The sequence below is a fragment of the Trachypithecus francoisi genome, unplaced genomic scaffold (genome assembly GCF_009764315.1).
Source record: "Trachypithecus francoisi isolate TF-2019V2 unplaced genomic scaffold, Tfra_2.0 Lachesis_group10, whole genome shotgun sequence".
In the NCBI taxonomy this organism is placed as follows: domain Eukaryota; kingdom Metazoa; phylum Chordata; class Mammalia; order Primates; family Cercopithecidae; genus Trachypithecus; species Trachypithecus francoisi.
The window spans coordinates 31,581,695-31,598,878 of NW_022681455.1; the positions used below are offsets into that span (position 1 = coordinate 31,581,695).

At 47.9% G+C, this 17,184-nt stretch overlaps 3 protein-coding genes across 7 annotated transcripts; 1 reads left to right on the forward strand and 2 right to left on the reverse strand.

Annotated features, from left to right (window-relative positions):
• Positions 1 to 171: 171 nt before the first annotated feature.
• ATP6V1G2 (ATPase H+ transporting V1 subunit G2) lies at positions 172 to 2,536 on the reverse strand. The gene is made up of 3 exons (XM_033216567.1): positions 2,170 to 2,536; positions 1,805 to 1,905; positions 172 to 1,280 (listed from the first exon to the last, which is right to left on the reverse strand). Exons 1-3 carry the CDS (start codon positions 2,249 to 2,251, stop codon positions 1,107 to 1,109), a joined length of 357 nt encoding a protein of 118 aa, XP_033072458.1. The 5' UTR covers positions 2,252 to 2,536; the 3' UTR covers positions 172 to 1,106.
• Positions 2,449 to 16,113, forward strand: NFKBIL1 (NFKB inhibitor like 1). 5 transcript variants are annotated; one of them, XM_033216561.1, is made up of 5 exons: positions 3,365 to 3,476; positions 3,881 to 4,157; positions 13,971 to 14,070; positions 14,927 to 15,148; positions 15,306 to 16,113. In XM_033216561.1, exons 2-5 carry the CDS (start codon positions 4,008 to 4,010, stop codon positions 15,893 to 15,895), a joined length of 1,062 nt encoding a protein of 353 aa, XP_033072452.1. In that variant the 5' UTR covers positions 3,365 to 3,476; positions 3,881 to 4,007; the 3' UTR covers positions 15,896 to 16,113. The 5 variants fall into 5 exon arrangements, with proteins under 5 accessions (XP_033072448.1, XP_033072449.1, XP_033072451.1 ...); XM_033216557.1 differs by lacking the exons at positions 3,365 to 3,476; positions 13,971 to 14,070 and adding an exon at positions 2,449 to 2,685; XM_033216558.1 differs by lacking the exons at positions 3,365 to 3,476; positions 13,971 to 14,070 and adding an exon at positions 2,449 to 2,685 and having other exon boundaries at positions 14,927 to 15,103.
• On the reverse strand, positions 10,335 to 13,677 carry LOC117088273 (2-iminobutanoate/2-iminopropanoate deaminase-like). The gene is made up of 2 exons (XM_033219468.1): positions 13,635 to 13,677; positions 10,335 to 11,306 (listed from the first exon to the last, which is right to left on the reverse strand). Exons 1-2 carry the CDS (start codon positions 13,675 to 13,677, stop codon positions 10,849 to 10,851), a joined length of 501 nt encoding a protein of 166 aa, XP_033075359.1. The 3' UTR covers positions 10,335 to 10,848.
• Positions 16,114 to 17,184: the final 1,071 nt, after the last annotated feature.

Sequence of the window (17,184 nt, forward strand, 5' to 3'; positions counted from 1 at the left end):
TGCTTGGGAGGCTGAGACAGGAGAATTGCTTGAACCCGGGGGCAGAGGTTGCAGTGAGCTGAGATCGCGCCATTGTATTCCAGCCTGGGTAACGAGCAAAACTCCATCTCAAAAAAAAGTGGCTGAAAATGAGAAATGATGAGGCAAAAGGAGGCTGCTTCAACTCACCAATTTATTTGCCAATAATTATTTTATTGATACTTTTTTAATTGTTACAATGGGAAGGTAAGGTGTCAAGGATGTAGAAAGGAAGGGCATGCATATGAGGGAACACAGTATCATTTTAGATCTTGGAAAACAATGAGCATCTGATAAGTCTCTGGGGAAATAGGAAAGGCGGAAAATCCAATAAAGAGAAAGATCAGCATAAGAAAAACAAAGAGAGCCTACAAAATGCAGTTATCTACCTGGAATTGTAAGAGAGGGGCTAAATGTAGTCATCTCCTCTTTTTGGAGATCAGAAGGTCTCTGGGAAAAGAGAAGAACCAATTATTCAGAAAATAACTAGGGTCACAGAATGAACAAGTGGAATTAGAGAGCCACTGATGGAAGTGAGGAAACAGCTGTGTAGGTTTTGGCCAGTGAGCAGGTGGTGGTAATAGTATCACAGGGTTGCTAATTATTGAATCACTGCTACTACATGGGAGGAACTGCGCTAGACTTTACAGAATGATTCCAAATCACTGAAGCAACCCTCACAAGATAGGCATTATTATCATCCCCGTTTCACAGAGGAGGACATCGAGGCTACCAAGGTAAGTAGCTTGTCCTGGTTTCACAGCCAGCAAGCGACAGGGTCAAGAGAGGGACCCACATCTGCCAGATGCTGAAGCCAGGATGTTTTCCACATTCCTACTTCCCCATATTACAGATTTCACAGAGGGTTTAGGTGAGAATGACTTGGGAGTTTACAAAGTCCCAGTGAGGGTTAAAGAACAACAAGGAGATTCAGATGTGAGCAGGATATTTATAAGTGTCACAGGAAAATTATTGGATCCTGCCTCCCAGGATTTCTAGGGAATGGAAAGAAGACAGGGATTATGGTGGGAGGTGATTTTGATTGGAGGATTTCTTTGAGGGAGGGAACTGGCAGAAGGAGTCAGGCCCTAGGCAGAAATCCGGTAGTTGGGGTGGACTTGGGGCCTGACGTCGCAGACCATGCCAAGAAGCTGGGCCAGGACACGCTCTCGGTTTCTCTGCTGGGAGCTCTGCATGCCCTGCACCTGGCGCCTTGTAGCCTGCTCCACCTCAGCGGACAGGTTCCCCTGGGAACCCATGGCCTGGGGGGTAGGGAGAGGGGTGGAAGAGAGAAAGGGAAAAGCAGAAACAGAGAGACAAGGGTCCAGGCATATGAGGGGAAAGATCCTGAAACAAAGCCTAGAAGAAAGGCCCTCTCAGAAACCACCCCCATCCCACAGAAATATCCCAACACCAAAGAGATCAACCCTTTCCCCTTAGACCTAACATGCAACTTCATCCTAAAACAGACTGTAATATCCCCACCACCTTACCGTCCATGACCATAAAACTCTACCCTCCACTACAAATGTTAATCATACTCCACATAGATGTTATACTTTACACAGACTGTGACATTCCACCCATAAGTTCTATGTGGCCTTCAAAGATCCCAGACTCTCTTACATATCATCACAAAGTTTCACCAATGTTGTGGTCCCTGCCAGGGTCCCCTCAGCCTCAGCCCTTTGCCACCATATTTTCTTGTTGAGTCACCCTTACACACCTCACAAGATGTACCCACCAGCTTGCACCGGGGTCTCATCCCAACTCTGCCTCAACTCACCGCCTGCTGCTTGCTCTGGAATTCCTGCTCTCGCTCTCTGCGGTATTGCTCCACCTCCATCTGTGCCTCCTCCTTTGCCTGCTTCAGTCGCCGGGCCTTCCCTGGAGGCAGAAGAAAGGACAGTGGGTGGGGTGGGCCCACACACACACACAATGTAATAGCAGGGGTCAGTCCCTTCCAGAAAGTTACACAGCCTTCTCTCAGCCAACCAGGGGCCAGATTCTAATATCCATCCATTTCTTCCCTCCTAACCAGCCTCCAGACCCTAGCTGTCTTCCTACCAGCCTTGGGTTTTCCCAAAATGTTTGCGTCCCCCACCCTCAATTTTCTTTCCAGACTCCTAAGGGAGGAAAGAGGAGACTCACTCTTTCTGGCATCTGCCACCTTCTCAGCTGCCCGCTTCTCAGCTTGCAGAAGCTGCTGGATACCCTGGGACTGACTGGCCATTTCTGTTGTTATGGCCAATGCTGTTTTGAATGCTGTCAAGGTACCAGATGGCTCCCACCCCCCACGGCTCACTTCTCCTCCTCCAGCTGGTTGCTACAATCCTCCACTACCCCTGGGTCTTAGTGCTCCCCTGCTCACTCAGCCTACTGCACCGGGTGTCTCCCCCAATCTCATCCTCCTATTGATGACTGGTCCTGCTCTCTAGCACTTCTTGCTCAGGCAGTACCCAAAGGGGCCACCTGGGAGCAGCAGAGACCAGGCCCAAAGCTGTGGGCTTATAACAGGTTAGTCATCCCAGTCGGAAAGGTCTAGGAATGAGGCAGGGGCGGAGACGGGGGAGTACTGGGGTGGGAGAAGGAGAACTTGATTGGTGGGAGGAGAACTTGATTGGTGGTATCAGAGGAAGCATAAAGGGTTGTGAATGGGTTGAAAAGGTAAGGATGTCATCATGCAACCTGTGTTGGGAAAAGAGCATTCTGGGCTTAATTCTAAACTAACTCTCTCCCTTTATCTCGCTCTCCACCACCCCACCCCCTTCCCTGCCTCCCGTTGTTGACATCTCTATCTTTTTCGACATATTTCTCAAGTACAAATTTCTGCATCTCACTTGCCCTATCCTACGATAGTCTTCTTCTGTCTTTTGTGTGTATTTTTTTCTCTTTTTTGATCTGTCCCTGTAATTGGCCCACTGTGGTTTTTGTTTTTGTTTTCCATGTTTAATGTGATTTTTATCCTATCTTTATCTCCCGTTTTCTCTCTCTTCTCATCTTTTCATCCATCACTGAACCATCTCCTCTCTCTGCCAAGTTAGAGGAGGCGGGAAAAAACCTCCAAATAACTCTCTTTTCTCCCTCCCCTCTCCTCCCCTCCCCTCCCCTCTCCTCCTTTTCCTCGCCTCTAGTCCAGTCTTCTGGTTTCAGACGGACCCTATAACTTAAGTTCCCTAGTTTCCCCCGGGAGATGTGGCCAAGAACCACCCTGTCGGGGCGGAACGACATCCGGTAACGCCCCTCATAGTTCACTTCCGCCCTCCACCTGCGACTCTGCTTGCGCCATTTCCTCCAGCCTGGAGTGTCTCCGCCCTTCCCGCCTCCCGTCTCCGAGCTTCTTAAACACAGGCCTTGGGCCTACAGCTCTGGGGGTACTTGGGGGGGCGGGGGCAGGTCTGATGAGTAACCCCTCCCCCCAGGTTCCAGAGGAAGAAGCCTCCACATCTGTCTGCCGGGTACATGATATTCAATTTCTAGATCATTATTGGAGATTATCTGTGACTTTTTAAAACTCAGATTTATGCTGATAAAAATTTTCCCCATCCGGTCCTGTTGGGTTTTTTTAAAGTTCTTTGTTAAAAATTAAAAATTTACCTGGGCTCCTGAGCCTTAAACCAATTATTTACCCTTTTCTCGAATTTTACATTAAAAAAATTAAATCTCTGATCTATCACCCCCTCAAAAAAAATTTTTTTTTCAAATCTATCATCTGATAAAGGATCAGGGTTAGGATAGGCCTCATCTCTTGCTGAAGATATTAGAAAAAAACGGAACCAAAGGGAACAGGGGATGTCAGAGATGGAGAGAGAAGGACCAGCCAAGGCCGAAGTCCTGACTGCTGCCTTTTTTCCTTCCTCAGGCCAAGAGTTCCATGGCCTCCACTTCCCGCCGCCAACGCCGAGAACGTCGCTTCCGTCGTTACTTGTCTGCAGGACGGCTGGTCCGGGCCCAGGCCCTCCTCCAGCGACACCCAGGCCTCGATGTAGATGCTGGGCAGCCCCCACCACTGCACCGGGCCTGTGCCCGCCACGATGCCCCTGCCCTGTGCCTGCTGCTTCGGCTCGGGGCTGACCCTGCCCACCAGGACCGCCATGGGGACACGGCACTGCATGCTGCTGCCCGCCAAGGCCCAGATGGTGAGTCTGCTCAGTGGGGAACAAGGTCATAAGCAACTGACCAGACCTGAAATGAAAGCCAACCAATAGTTGAGAATTAAGCTACTTATTTGGTCATCATGACCTAGGGAAGGAGTTAACCAAGTTGGCATGTGGCTGTCATTTGTGCCTTTACATTCCTGAGCTACCATTGTCTGAAGAACCCAACATTCCCCAAACAGCAACTGGTCTTCAAATTTCACATCTGTTTAGATTAGTAGCTACTTTGTTTCTTTTTTTCTTTCTTTTTCTTTTTTTTTTTTTTTTTGAGACGGAGTCTTGCTCTGTCACCCAGGCTGGAGTGCAGTGGCACAGTCTTGGCTCACTGCAAGCTCCGCCTCCCAGGTTCAGGCCATTCTCCTGCCTCAGCCTCCCAAGTAGCTGGGACTACAGGCGCCCGCCGCCACACCCGGCTAATTTTTTGTATTTTTAGTAGAGATGAGTTTTCACCGTGTTAGCCGGGATGGTCCCGATCTCCTGACCTTGTGATCCGCCCGCTTTGGCCTCCCAAAGTGCTGGGATTACAGGCGGGAGCCACCATGCCCGGCTGCTACTTTGTTTCTTGACGGATTGTTTGCTTGTAGCCAAAAAGTAGCATAGAAGGTAGGTTCTGGAGTTAGACTGCCTGGATTCAAACCCCAGCTCCACAGCTCCACACTTCATAGCTATGTATTCTTGGACAGGTTACTTGAGGCTTAGTTTGCCGATGTGTAAATATTAAAATAATAACAACCTTTGCTATGTGCCAGGCATTTCTCATAAAGTAACACATTTAATCCTCACAACAATCTTAGGAGGTGAGTACTGATATTATCCCCCATTTCCCAGCTAAGGAAACAGGGCATAGATAAGTCATTTGCCAAAGTTACAGTTATTCACTGATAGAGCAGAGATTATAACCCAGATGGACTAGATAGAGTGTCCATGCTTTTAACAGCTACATTATCCTATGTTAGACATTACAGCATTGTACCTTGATTGTGCCCATGTTCAAAGTACCCATGTTGTGCTATATATGTTTTGAGAATCAACTGACATAGTACATAATTAGAGTACCTGGCACACACAATAAGCACTTGGTAGATGCTGGCGATTGTTGTTCCTGGTTTTTTTGTTTGTTTGTTTTTATGGAGTTTCTGTCTTGCCCAGGCTAGAATGCAGTGGTGCGATCCTGGCTCACTGCAGTCTCTACCTCCCGGGTTCAAGTGATTCTCATGCCTCAACCTTCCAAGTAGCTGGGATTACAGGCTTGTGCCACCACATCCGGCTAATTTTTATATTTTTAGTAGAGATGAGTTTTCACCGTGTTAGCCGGGATGGTCCCGATCTCCTGACCTTGTGATCCGCCCGCTTTGGCCTCCCAAAGTGCTGGGATTACAGGCGGGAGCCACCATGCCCGGCTGCTACTTTGTTTCTTGACGGATTGTTTGCTTGTAGCCAAAAAGTAGCATAGAAGGTAGGTTCTGGAGTTAGACTGCCTGGATTCAAACCCCAGCTCCACAGCTCCACACTTCATAGCTATGTATTCTTGGACAGGTTACTTGAGGCTTAGTTTGCCGATGTGTAAATATTAAAATAATAACAACCTTTGCTATGTGCCAGGCATTTCTCATAAAGTAACACATTTAATCCTCACAACAATCTTAGGAGGTGAGTACTGATATTATCCCCCATTTCCCAGCTAAGGAAACAGGGCATAGATAAGTCATTTGCCAAAGTTACAGTTATTCACTGATAGAGCAGAGATTATAACCCAGATGGACTAGATAGAGTGTCCATGCTTTTAACAGCTACATTATCCTATGTTAGACATTACAGCATTGTACCTTGATTGTGCCCATGTTCAAAGTACCCATGTTGTGCTATATATGTTTTGAGAATCAACTGACATAGTACATAATTAGAGTACCTGGCACACACAATAAGCACTTGGTAGATGCTGGCGATTGTTGTTCCTGGTTTTTTTGTTTGTTTGTTTTTATGGAGTTTCTGTCTTGCCCAGGCTAGAATGCAGTGGTGCGATCCTGGCTCACTGCAGTCTCTACCTCCCGGGTTCAAGTGATTCTCATGCCTCAACCTTCCAAGTAGCTGGGATTACAGGCTTGTGCCACCACATCCGGCTAATTTTTATATTTTTAGTAGAGATGGGTTTTCGCCACATTGGACAGGCCGGTCTCGATCGCCTGACATCAGGTGATCCACCAACCTCAGCCTCTCAAAGTGCTGGGATTGCAGGCGTGAGCCACCACGCCTAGCCTTGTTCCTGTTTTTATTATCAGCAGGTCCATACTCCCTTACCCACAATTCTAAACTCAAAAACACTGAGAACTGAACATTTTTCATCAGGCTGCCACCAAAATTCATTTGGTGACAGAAAACTAATCTGAACTAAAGTAAGACTTATCTATGATTTATTTTATCCTACTGATGTCAATATTCATACATTTCCCTGCAGAAACACTCATGTGTTTGGTTCTTGGGGCTACCCAGGCCCTCCTGGGCTACCTAATATACAGTGAGTATACTTTTAGGTCAGCCCTATCAAGTCCCAAAATCATTTGAATTCTGCAAAACTTTTGGCACTTGAAGGATTCAGATGGGGAACCTGGTGATATTGTAATAGTGGTGGAGGCTGGGCGCAGTGGCTCACGCCTGTAATCCCAGCACTTTGGGAGGTAGGTCGAGGAAAGCAGATCACGAGGTCGGAGTTCGAGACCAGCCTGGCCAACGTAGTGAAACGCCTGTCTGTACTAAAAATACAAAATTTAGCCAGGCATGGTGGCGCACACCTGTAGTCTCAGCTACTTGGGAGGCTGAGGCAGGAGAATTACTTGAACCTGGGAGGCAGAGTTGTGGTGAGCCGAGATCACACGACTGCATTCCAGCCTGGGTGACAGAGTGAGACTCTGTCTCAAAAAAAAAAAGAAAAAAATAGTGGTGGAAGCAGCTCTTTATAGGTAGAGCCCCGCTTACTAGAATAAAAGGTGAAACCTTCTTTCCCCATCTAGAGATTTCCTTCTGGAGTAAGAACATTAGAGGAAAACCTCTAGATCTGATGAACAACCCTAACATCCCCCAGCTCAAGTATAGACCGAAGGCCCCTCCCACAAAACCTCCCCCAAATGGTCAAAAAACCCCCTATTTAAAAATGTCCTTTAACATACATGAGATAGGCTAACGTATTCAGATTTGTTTCTTGTTGTTGTTTTTACTTAAAACAGAGTAGGTTTACCGAGTGCAGGCATCTAACTTGACAGCTCATATTGTAAGAGGCAGGACCCTGGAAGGCAAAAGAGCAGATTACCCCGAGGCAGACCTGCATCCAGACCCCAGCTCTGCCATCGACAGGGACATGCAGCTTACCTCTGTGAGCCCAATTTGCCTCACAAAAATGGGAGTTTTGTTTTGTTTTGTTTTGAGACGGAGTTTCATTCTTGTTGCCCAGGCTAGAGTGCAATGGCGTAATTTCGGCCCACCACAACCTCTGCTTCCTGGGTTCAAGAGATTCTCCTGCCTCAGCCTGCCGAGTAGCTGGGATTACAGGCATGTGCCATCACGCCCAGCTAATTTTGTATTTTTAGCAGAGACAGGGTTTCTCTGTGTTGGTCAGTCTGGTCTCAAACTCCCAACCTCAGGTGACCCGCCAGCCTCAGCCTCCCAAAGTGCTGCAATTACAGGCGTGGCCACCGCACTCAGCCAAAATGCCCCTGATAGTATGGTAGGGATTTCCTTTATTGTTTGTTTGTTTGTTTTGAGGCGGGGTCTCATTCTGTCTCCCAGGCTGGAGTGCAGTGGTGCAATCTTGGCTCACTGCAGCCTCTACCTCATGGGCTCAAGCAGTCCTCCCACCTCAGCCTCCCTAGTAGCTGGAACTACAAGCACACACCACCATGCCCAGCTAATTTTTTGTATTTTTGGTAGAGACTGTTTTGCTATGTCATTCAGGCTGTTCTCCAACTCCTGAGTTCAAGCAGTCTGCCCACCTCAGCTTCCCAAAGTGCCGGGACTAGAGGCATGAGCCACCATGCCCACCTCTATTGTATTGAATTTTAAGAAGCTGGTAAGACTGATATCCCATTTACAGATGAGGAAAACAGGGCCCAGAAGGTTCGGGAACTTGTCTGAAATCTCAGATCTCTCAGGTCATTGTCTTCCAGAGGGGGACCCAAGCTCAGTGCCTTCCCTCCCAAACCCTGGTGGCTTCTCTGGCCTTGTTTACTCCTGGTACCCTGCCAGCCCTGCCACCAGATGGCCTTCTAACTCCTTGGTTGAAAGACCCATCTCATTCGGCTTCCAGCTTCCTTTTTTTTTGAGATGGAGTCTTGCTCTGTCACCCAGGCTGGAGTGCAGTGGCATGATCTCGGCTCACTACAACCTCTGCTTCCTGGGTTCAAGCAATTCTCCTGCCTCAGCCTCCCAAGTAGCTGAGATTACAGGCACTCACCACCATGCCCAGCTAATTTTTTATTTTTATTTATTAATTTTTTTATTTTTATTTATTTATTTTTGAGACGGAGTCTCCCTCTGTCCCCCAGGCTGGAGTGTAGTGGCAGTATCTTGACTCACTGCAACCTCCACCTCCTGGGTTTAAGTGATTCTCCTTCATCAGCCTCCTGAGTAGCCAGGACTACAGGAGCCTGCCACCATGCCTGGCTCATTTTTGTATTTTTAATAGAGACGAGGTTTCAACATGTTGGCCAGACTGATCTCGAACTCCTGACCTCAGGTGATCCACCTGCCTCGGCCTCCCAAAGTGCTGGGATTACAGGTGTAAGCCACCATGCCCAACCTAATTTTTGTATTTTTAGTAGAGAAGGGGTTTCTTTTTTTTTTCTCGAGACAAAGTCTCGCTCTGTTGCCCAGGCTGGAGTGCAGTGGCGGCGTGATATCAGCTCACTGCAAGCTCCACCTCCCAGGTTCACGCCATTCTCCTGCCTCAGCCTCCCAAGTAGCTGGGACTACAGGCGCCCGCCACCACGCCCAGCTAATTTTTTGTATTTTTTAGTAGAGACGGGTTTTCACCATGTTAGCCAGGATGGTCTCAATCTCCTGACCTCGTGATCTGCCTGCCTCAGCCTCCCAAAGTGCTGGGATTACAGGCGTGAGCCACCACACCCGGCCAAGATGGAGTTTCAACATGTTGGCCAGGCTGGTCTCAAACTCCTGACCTCAAGCGATCTGCCCACCTCAGCTTACCGTAATGTTGGGATTATAGGTGTGAGCCACCATGCTCATCCCACAGAAGGGTTTTTGTTTTTGTTTTTGTTTTTTGTTTTGTTTTGTTTGAAAAAGAGTCTCACTCTGTTGCCCAGACTGGAGTGCAGTGGCACAGTCTCGGCTCACTGCAACCTCCACCTCCCAGGTTCAAGAGATTCTCCTGCCTCAGCCTCCCAAGTAGCTGGGACGCGCCACCACGCCCAGCTAATTTTTGTATTTTTAGCAGACATGGGGTTTCACCGTGTTAGCCAGGATGGTCTTGATCTCTTGACCTTGTGATCCACCCGCCTCAGCCTCCCAAAGTGTTGGGATTACAGGCGTGAGCAACCGCGCCTGGCCAAAATGTTTTTTATGTTTATTTTTCTTAGTATGAAACTCCAGTGTATTAAAGAGCATTGGGAGCGGTTGATCTGGTAAATAGCTATAAAGGGGGCATTTCTTTTTTTGCGGGGGGAGGGTGGGGGGATGGAGTCTCATTCTATTGCCCAGACTGGAGTGCTGGGATTACAGGCGTGAGCCACCGCGCCCGGCCTGAAGGGGGCATTTTTAATACTGGAGAAAGGTGAACTATTTTTTTTTTTTTCCAAGACAGAGTCTTGCTGTGTCACCAGGCTGGAGTGCAGTGGCACAATCTCAGCTTGCTACAACCTCCACCTCCCGGGTTCAAGTGATTCTCCTGCCTCAGCCTCCCGAGTAGCTGGGATTACAGGCATCCACCACCACGTCAGGCTAATTTTTGTATTTTTAGTAGAGACGGGGTTTCACCATCTTGGCCAGACTGGTCTTGAACTCCTGACCTCATGATCCACCCACCTCGGGCTCCCAAAGTGCTGAGATTACAGGCGTGAGCCACCGCACCCGGCCAAGTTTTTTAATTTCTAAAAATAAAAATAAGTGTACATTTAAAGTAGTAGAATAAAATGCAGAGAATGTTTTATAATCTTTTTTTTTTTTTTTTTGAAATCTGCATGTCTCTTTTATTTCCATTAGAAAAATATTATCTATATTAAATTTTGGTCCACTTTCTTCTCCTTGACCTCAAATTTAAACACTTAAATTTTACTCAAGAAAGAGCAGAATCCCATACCTAACATGAAAACTAAATCGTTCACATCATTAGTTTGAATTAGATATGTTCTTGATTATTTCTCAGGAATAATTACACTTCTTTCCTACCTGTTATTTCTTTTATTTATTGAGTAACTATGTAATGGGTATCTCTTTCCTATATTCAGTAATACAGGCGTAATTTAAAACAGCAACTGGACTCCTTCTCTAATCTTCAATTCATGTTCAACTCTCCCTATTATATGGTATTTCCATAATAACTTCAGATATTTTCATCAAGCTCACACTGTCATCAATTGTGAAAATTAAAAGGTTAATTAAGATGTTACATTGTAAAATTGTAAAAATTAAAATGTTAACAAGTCCAGACTACAAAGCACTGGCCCACTTATAGTGATGCTGTTGTCAGCGGTCCTTGGACAGCTACTGCTTCAATTTCAATTGGACTACCTTTGGGCAAAGCAGCAACTTGGTAAGCAGCTCTAGCAGGAAAATTACTCTTGAAATACTGTTTGTAGATTTCATTGACAGTATTGAAGTCATTTATGTCAGCCAGAAGAACAGTTGTTTTCACATTAGTGAAGTCACAGCCTGCAGCTTTCAGAATTTCACCCATGTTTTTAAGAGCTTGTTTAGCTTCTTCTGCTGCCCCTCCTGACACAAGTTGTCCACTTGAAGGGTCCATGCCTATCTGTCCTGAAATGTAAATGGTCCTGTCGACTAACACAGCTTGACTGTAGGGTCCAATGGCCCCTGGAGCTTTCGCGGTGCTGATCACCTTTTTGATCAAGGACGACTGGCTAAGTCTTCCCTCTTGCAGCCCCTTCAGGAGAAGCGTTTTATAATCTTAAAATAGAGCCTTCCTAAGAGTGAAATAAAATAAAAAGTCAGAAAATAATATATTGATGCAGATTTAACTACATGAAAATTTTAGGCTGGGTGCGGATCACTTGAGCCAGATCTAGGCAGATCACTTGAGCCAGGAGTTTAAGACCAGCCTGGACAACATAGTGAGACCTGGTCTCTACAAAAAATACAAAATTAGCCAGGCATGGTGGTACGTGGCTGTGTAGTCCTGTAGTCCAGATACTCAGGACGCTGAGGTGGGAGGATCGCTTGAGCCCAGGTGGGGCAGAGTTTCCAGTGAGCAAGATCATGCCACTGCACTGCAGCCTGGGCAACAGGGCGAGACCTTGTCTCAAAAAGAAAAAGTTTTTTTAAAGACAGATAGAAGAAAATGTTTGCAATATGTATAACATATACAGTGTACAAAACCCTCATATCAATATGTGTAATTTCCAAAGAAAAAGTAGATAAAGAATATGAGCAATTCATTCACAAAAAAAATACAGATAGCCAAAAGACATGAAAGAGAAACGAACATCATTAATAAAATATTTTTTTAATCTATCCAACTGGCAAAATTAAAAGGGTTGATGATACTTAGTTTTGGTAAAGGAAGACACAGGCACCCTTGTATACTGGCACAAACTTATTCAGAGCAGTTTGGCAAAATTGCACATGTTCTTTGACTCAGAAATTCCACTTATGAAAATCTACCCCCCCAGAAAGACTGTAACGAGTCAACAAAGATACTCATGAGGCTGAACATTTTTGGAAACAAAGTCGATCGATACTGGGGTAAGGAGATTTGTTTTGTACACACAGTGGAACACTATACAGTCATCAAAAAGTATGAGGTAGACTGTATATATTCCTGTGGAAAAAATATAAATGAGATGTTGAAGAAGCAAGTTGCCAAGCAGTATTTGTAGATGTGTGTCATATGTATGCTTGTATGTACACCAAGACAGGGCTGGAAGGGATCACAGTACGCTGTTAATAGTCATCGAATTTGTTCTTCCTTCTTTAAAAAGAAAATTTCAACTTAATTATATCCCTTTCGCATTAAAATGTCAAATAAAATTGGGGGGAAAGCCACCTACAGCCCCACCACCCATAGGCTAGAATTTTTACATATTTTTTGCCAGTCTATTTTTTTCTTTTTTTCTTTTCTTTTTTTTTTTTTTTTTTGAGACGGAGTCTCCCTTTGTTGCCCAGGTTGGAGTGCAATGGCACAATCTCAGCTCACTGCAACCTCTGCCTTCCAGGTTCAAGTGATTCTCCTGACTCAGCCTCCCAAGTAGCTGGGATTACAGGCACGTGCTACCATGCCTGGTTAATTTTTGTAATTTTAGTACAGACGAGGTTTCACCATGTTAGCCAGGCTGGTCTCGAATTCCTGACCTCAGGTGATCCACCCGCCTCGGCCTCCAAAGTGCTGGGATTACAGGCCATGAGCCACCACACCCGGCCTTTTTTTTTTCCAACCATAGGATTTGGTCTCTTGTTTTAGACAGCTATGATCTGATCCTCTCTGCTGCTTTTTTTTTTTTTAATTTTTATTTATTTATTTATTTTATTTTTTATTTTTTATTTTTATTTTTTTTTGAGACAGAGTCTCACCCTGTCGCCCAGGCTGGAGTGCAGTGGCACAATCTCAGCTCACTGCAACCTCCGCCTCCCAGGTTCAAGCAATTCTCTCCTCAGCCTCCCGAGTAGCTGGGATTACAGGCACTGGCCAGCACACGTGGCTAATATATATGTGTGTGTGTGTGTGTGTGTGTGTGTATATATATTTTTTTTTTTAGTAAAGATGGGGTTTCACCATCTTGGCCAGGCTGATCTTGAACTCCTGACCTTGTGATCCACCCCACTCAGCCTCCCAAAGTGCTGGGATTACAGGTGTGAGCCACCATGCCCAGCCAGATCTGATCCTCTCTACGGTTTTGTAGCCAGCTGTTTTCAAACACATGCCTCAGTTGTAGTGGCTGTTTAATATTATGTTTTTATAGTTGGAGGCCCTACTCCTTAAAACCTATGAATGTAAACCTCCCATGCAAGCCTGAGCACCCACTACACTCACACCTGCAGTGCTCAGGTGGGGAACATACGAATGAGAGACAGGACCAGGTACTCCCTGGGTGGGATAAGTTGAGAGGGTCTGTGACAGGTCACAGCAGCACTAGGGAGAAGTGCCCCCACTCTCCCCTCACCCTGATGTGATTTGGGTAGGGATGGTGGGCCTTGACCAGCCACAGCTGGGCCGTTCTGTCTTCTTGCCTTCCTGGCCTTGCCTTCCCCTATTCCAGCTTTCTGCCAGCTAAACAGTACTTTCCAGCACTACCGAATAAAGATTTAAGGACTGCTGGTCCATTTCCTCTTACCCCGGGGAAAGAAAGTAGGTCCACAGGAAGGAAGGCTGTCTCCCTCCCCTTCTTCTATCCCCCAAGTGAAAGAGGTGGTTGGCGGCCACAGTAGGTGGGCCTGGCCAGGGTGCCTGGGTTGGCAGTGAAGGAAGTAGCATGGCACTCAGCTAACCTTGGGCCAGATACAGCAAGGTTGGGACTGAAGAAAAGGGGAGTTCAGGAATGTCGGTTCCTCTCCTGTTTTCTCTCAGCCCATGGGTGAGACCCTCTGTCACACTCCACTCCTTTTCCCCTGCCCTAGGTCAGCAGTCATTTGGAAAGAACTTGCTCTGCTGCGGCCACATTCTGTGGCTCATACTTGTTGCCGGTTCACCTCCCCACCCCTCTCCCATCATCCCCTGGTAAGGCTGACTGAGAGAAATTCCCCTGAAAACATTTATTTTACTCAGTTTATTGATAAGTGATAATAAAAGATAAGTATTACGTATTTGTGTATTATTAATGGCCCAGAGTAGGGCGTTCAGATATTTTCCCAGTCTCATATATATGGTTTCAAATGAGAAAATAAGGGATTTATATAGTGACAGTATTTTTAAGTGAAAAGTGGAATGCATAGTCAAAGAATTTTGGCACTGCCTTGGTGGCTGGAGGCAGGTCAGAAAATGTCAGTTGGCATGGTAGAACTTCTGGGACACTGAAATAGTTTGTGGAGACACAAGTGATAATTTTTTTTTTTTTTTTTTTTTGAGACAGAGTCTGGCTCTGTCCTCCAGGCTGGAGTGCAGTGGTGTGATCTCGGCTCACTGCAAGCTCCACCTCCCAGATTCACGCCATTCTCCTGCCTCAGCCTCCCGAGTAGCTGGGACTACAGGTGCCCACCACCACACTTGGCTAATTTTTTGTATTTTTTAGTAGAGATGGGATTCACCATGTTAGCCAGGATAGTCTTGATATCCTGACCTCGTGCTCTGCCCACCTCAGCCTCCCAAAGTGCTGGGATAACAAGCATGAGCCACCGCGCCCAGCCAAGAATATTTTAAACTACCACACTTATCATGCATGTGGTAAACTATCAGTCTTTATTTATCAGTGATGGTTATTTCCTGATACCCAGGAGGCATCAGGAATGCCTGATGTGGGCCACCCTTCCATTGCTTTAAGACCAAGGGAGTGAGTGACCAGCAGGATTCAAGATGGCAGCTTTGCCGAGGAGTGGGAGTCCCAGCTAACTTCTGCTTCCTGCTCTCCCACCAACAGCCTACACCGATTTCTTCCTCCCGCTGCTAAGCCGCTGTCCCTCTGCCATGGGAATAAAGAATAAGGATGGGGAAACCCCTGGCCAAATTTTGGGCTGGGGACCCCCCTGGGATTCTGCTGAAGAGGAGGAAGAAGATGATGCCTCCAAGGAGCGGGAATGGAGGCAGAAGCTCCAGGGTGAGCTGGAGGACGAGTGGCAGGAAGTCATGGGGAGGTTTGAAGGTGAGAAGTCCACTGCTATCCCCGCTGGCCGCTTTCCACCTGCATGAATGCATCACACTAGCTCCTCTGCCTCCTTCTCTGTGTTTCCCTGCCTCTTGGGGTCCATCACCTTCTCACAGCCTCTCTCCAACTACCCCCATCCCACCCTCCCAAACAGGTGATGCCTCCCATGAGACCCAGGAACCTGAGTCCTTCTCAGCCTGGTCAGATCGCCTGGCTCGGGAACATGCCCAGAAGTGCCAGCAGCAGCAGCGAGAAGCAGAGGGATCCTGTCGACCCCCACGGGCTGAGGGCTCCAGTCAGAGCTGGCGACAGCAGGAGGAGGAGCAGCGGCTCTTCAGAGAGCGAGCCCGGGCCAAGGAGGAAGAACTGCGTGAGAGCCGAGCCAGGAGGGCACAGGAGGCTCTAGGGGACCGAGAACCCAAGCCAGCCAGGGCTGGGCCCAGGGCAGAGCACCCCAGAGGAGCGGGGAGGGGCAGCCTCTGGCGATTCGGTGATGTGCCCTGGCCCTGCCCTGGGGGAGGGGACCCAGAGGCCATGGCTGCAGCCCTGGTGGCCAGGGGCCCCCCTTTGGAGGAACAGGGGGCTCTGAGGAGGTACTTGAGGGTCCAGCAGGTCCGCTGGCACCCTGACCGCTTCCTGCAGCGATTCCGAAGCCAGATTGAGACCTGGGAGCTGGGCCGTGTGATGGGAGCGGTGACAGCCCTTTCTCAGGCCCTGAATCGCCATGCAGAGGCCCTCAAGTGACCCTAGGGAAGAAGCAAGAAACTTCGGGGCTGCAGCCTCAGGATGAGGCAGAAGGAAGGGTAAGGGAAAGGATGGGGACCACAAGGAAGAGCCAGGTGCTGCTCAGCAGAGGATATGGGTGGGAGCGAAACTTGTAACAAGTAGGGGTGGGGAGTGCGGGCCGCCACCACTGCTCTTTGACTCTGCCGTTTCCTAATAAGACCTGGTTCCACATCTCACTCCCAGTGTCTCCTCTGTCTTTTTCCATTGCTGTGGTTTTCACCACCCATGACATCTCCTTTCCCGCCCCGCCTGCTGAAACCCACAGCTCCCACACACCTGCAACACACACACACACGCTAATGCGGGCTCTCAGCTGGAGGCAAGAAGCCTCTGCATGCCCCCACAGTTCAGCCCTAAGAAGGCCCAGTTTGCTGTGCAGTCTCACTCCGCTCCCTACACTGGAGTCTTGTCCACCCTGCAGTCTGTGGCTGGAGAAATAGATGCGAACAGAGGCAAAAAGGGGAACAAAACCAGTTTCCCTCCCCTCCCTGGCTCCCCAAGCTGAACCACATCCTCCTCCCCACTTAACACCCCCTTCCCCCAACACAGGGCTTTCCCTTTGCTGAGTCACTGAATGAACGAGTTGGGGGCAGCCGGGGCTGGGGGGCCATGAGGAGGCTGGGGGAGGATGGGGAATACAAGCAGAATGGCTGGAGGAAGAGCCCTGTGGGGGAGTGGAATTTCAGTTGCTAAAATTAGGAGCAGAGGAAGGAGGTGGAAAGAGCAAAATTATGTAACCTGGGTTGTCTGTTCTTGGGCAACTGGAGCTCCACACCCAAGGCCAGCCACGCCGCTGGCTCCATCCGTCTCTGCCCTCTAGCTTGTCAGTTGTATCTCTCTTCCCTCAGGACCCCAATCTTCATCTCTGCCGTTCAGCTTCTGCCCCATCCTAAACCTGAGTTCATCTCTGGGCAGCCCAGGCATGGCCTTCCCTCTGGGAAAAGGCCTTCCTTTTCCAAGAATCAGTAGTTGAAGTCCTGAGGGGTAGAGGGAGAGTCTGGGATTCCCACAGACGAGAGAGGGGGGCTCCGTGGAAACTAAGATAGGAAATGACAGACCAGACCCCACTACCATCGCCCAGGACGCAACTGGGAACTCGGCAAAAAGAAAGGACAGGGCTGCAAGGAGAGTACAGGCATGTGCTGGTGAGTGCACTGTCTGCATAGTTACACCAGAGCATCTTATCAATCAGAAACTTAGTTTTCAGGTTTATGACCCCAGGTCTCTACAGGAGAATCCCAGGAGTG

Excerpts from the sequence above, each read along its gene's own strand:
- ATP6V1G2 (XM_033216567.1), bottom strand. The coding sequence starts at position 2,251 with ATGGCCAGTCAGTCCCAGGGTATCCAGCAGCTTCTGCAAGCTGAGAAG. Across the intron at positions 1,906-2,169 it reads GGTGGCAGATGCCAGAAAGA|GGAAGGCCCGGCGACTGAAG; the intron begins GTGAGTCTCCTC and ends TTCTGCCTCCAG. Across the intron at positions 1,281-1,804 it reads TCCAGAGCAAGCAGCAGGCG|GCCATGGGTTCCCAGGGGAA; the intron begins GTGAGTTGAGGC and ends CCTACCCCCCAG.
- LOC117088273 (XM_033219468.1), bottom strand. The coding sequence starts at position 13,677 with ATGGACCAGCAGTCCTTAAATCTTTATTCGGTAGTGCTGGAAA. Across the intron at positions 11,307-13,634 it reads TTATTCGGTAGTGCTGGAAA|ATTATAAAACGCTTCTCCTG; the intron begins GTACTGTTTAGC and ends CTCTATTTTAAG.
- NFKBIL1 (XM_033216557.1), top strand. The coding sequence starts at position 2,566 with ATGAGGCAGGGGCGGAGACGGGGGAGTACTGGGGTGGGAGAAGGAGAA. Across the intron at positions 2,686-3,880 it reads GTTGTGAATGGGTTGAAAAG|GCCAAGAGTTCCATGGCCTC; the intron begins GTAAGGATGTCA and ends TTCCTTCCTCAG. Across the intron at positions 15,149-15,305 it reads AGTCATGGGGAGGTTTGAAG|GTGATGCCTCCCATGAGACC; the intron begins GTGAGAAGTCCA and ends CCTCCCAAACAG.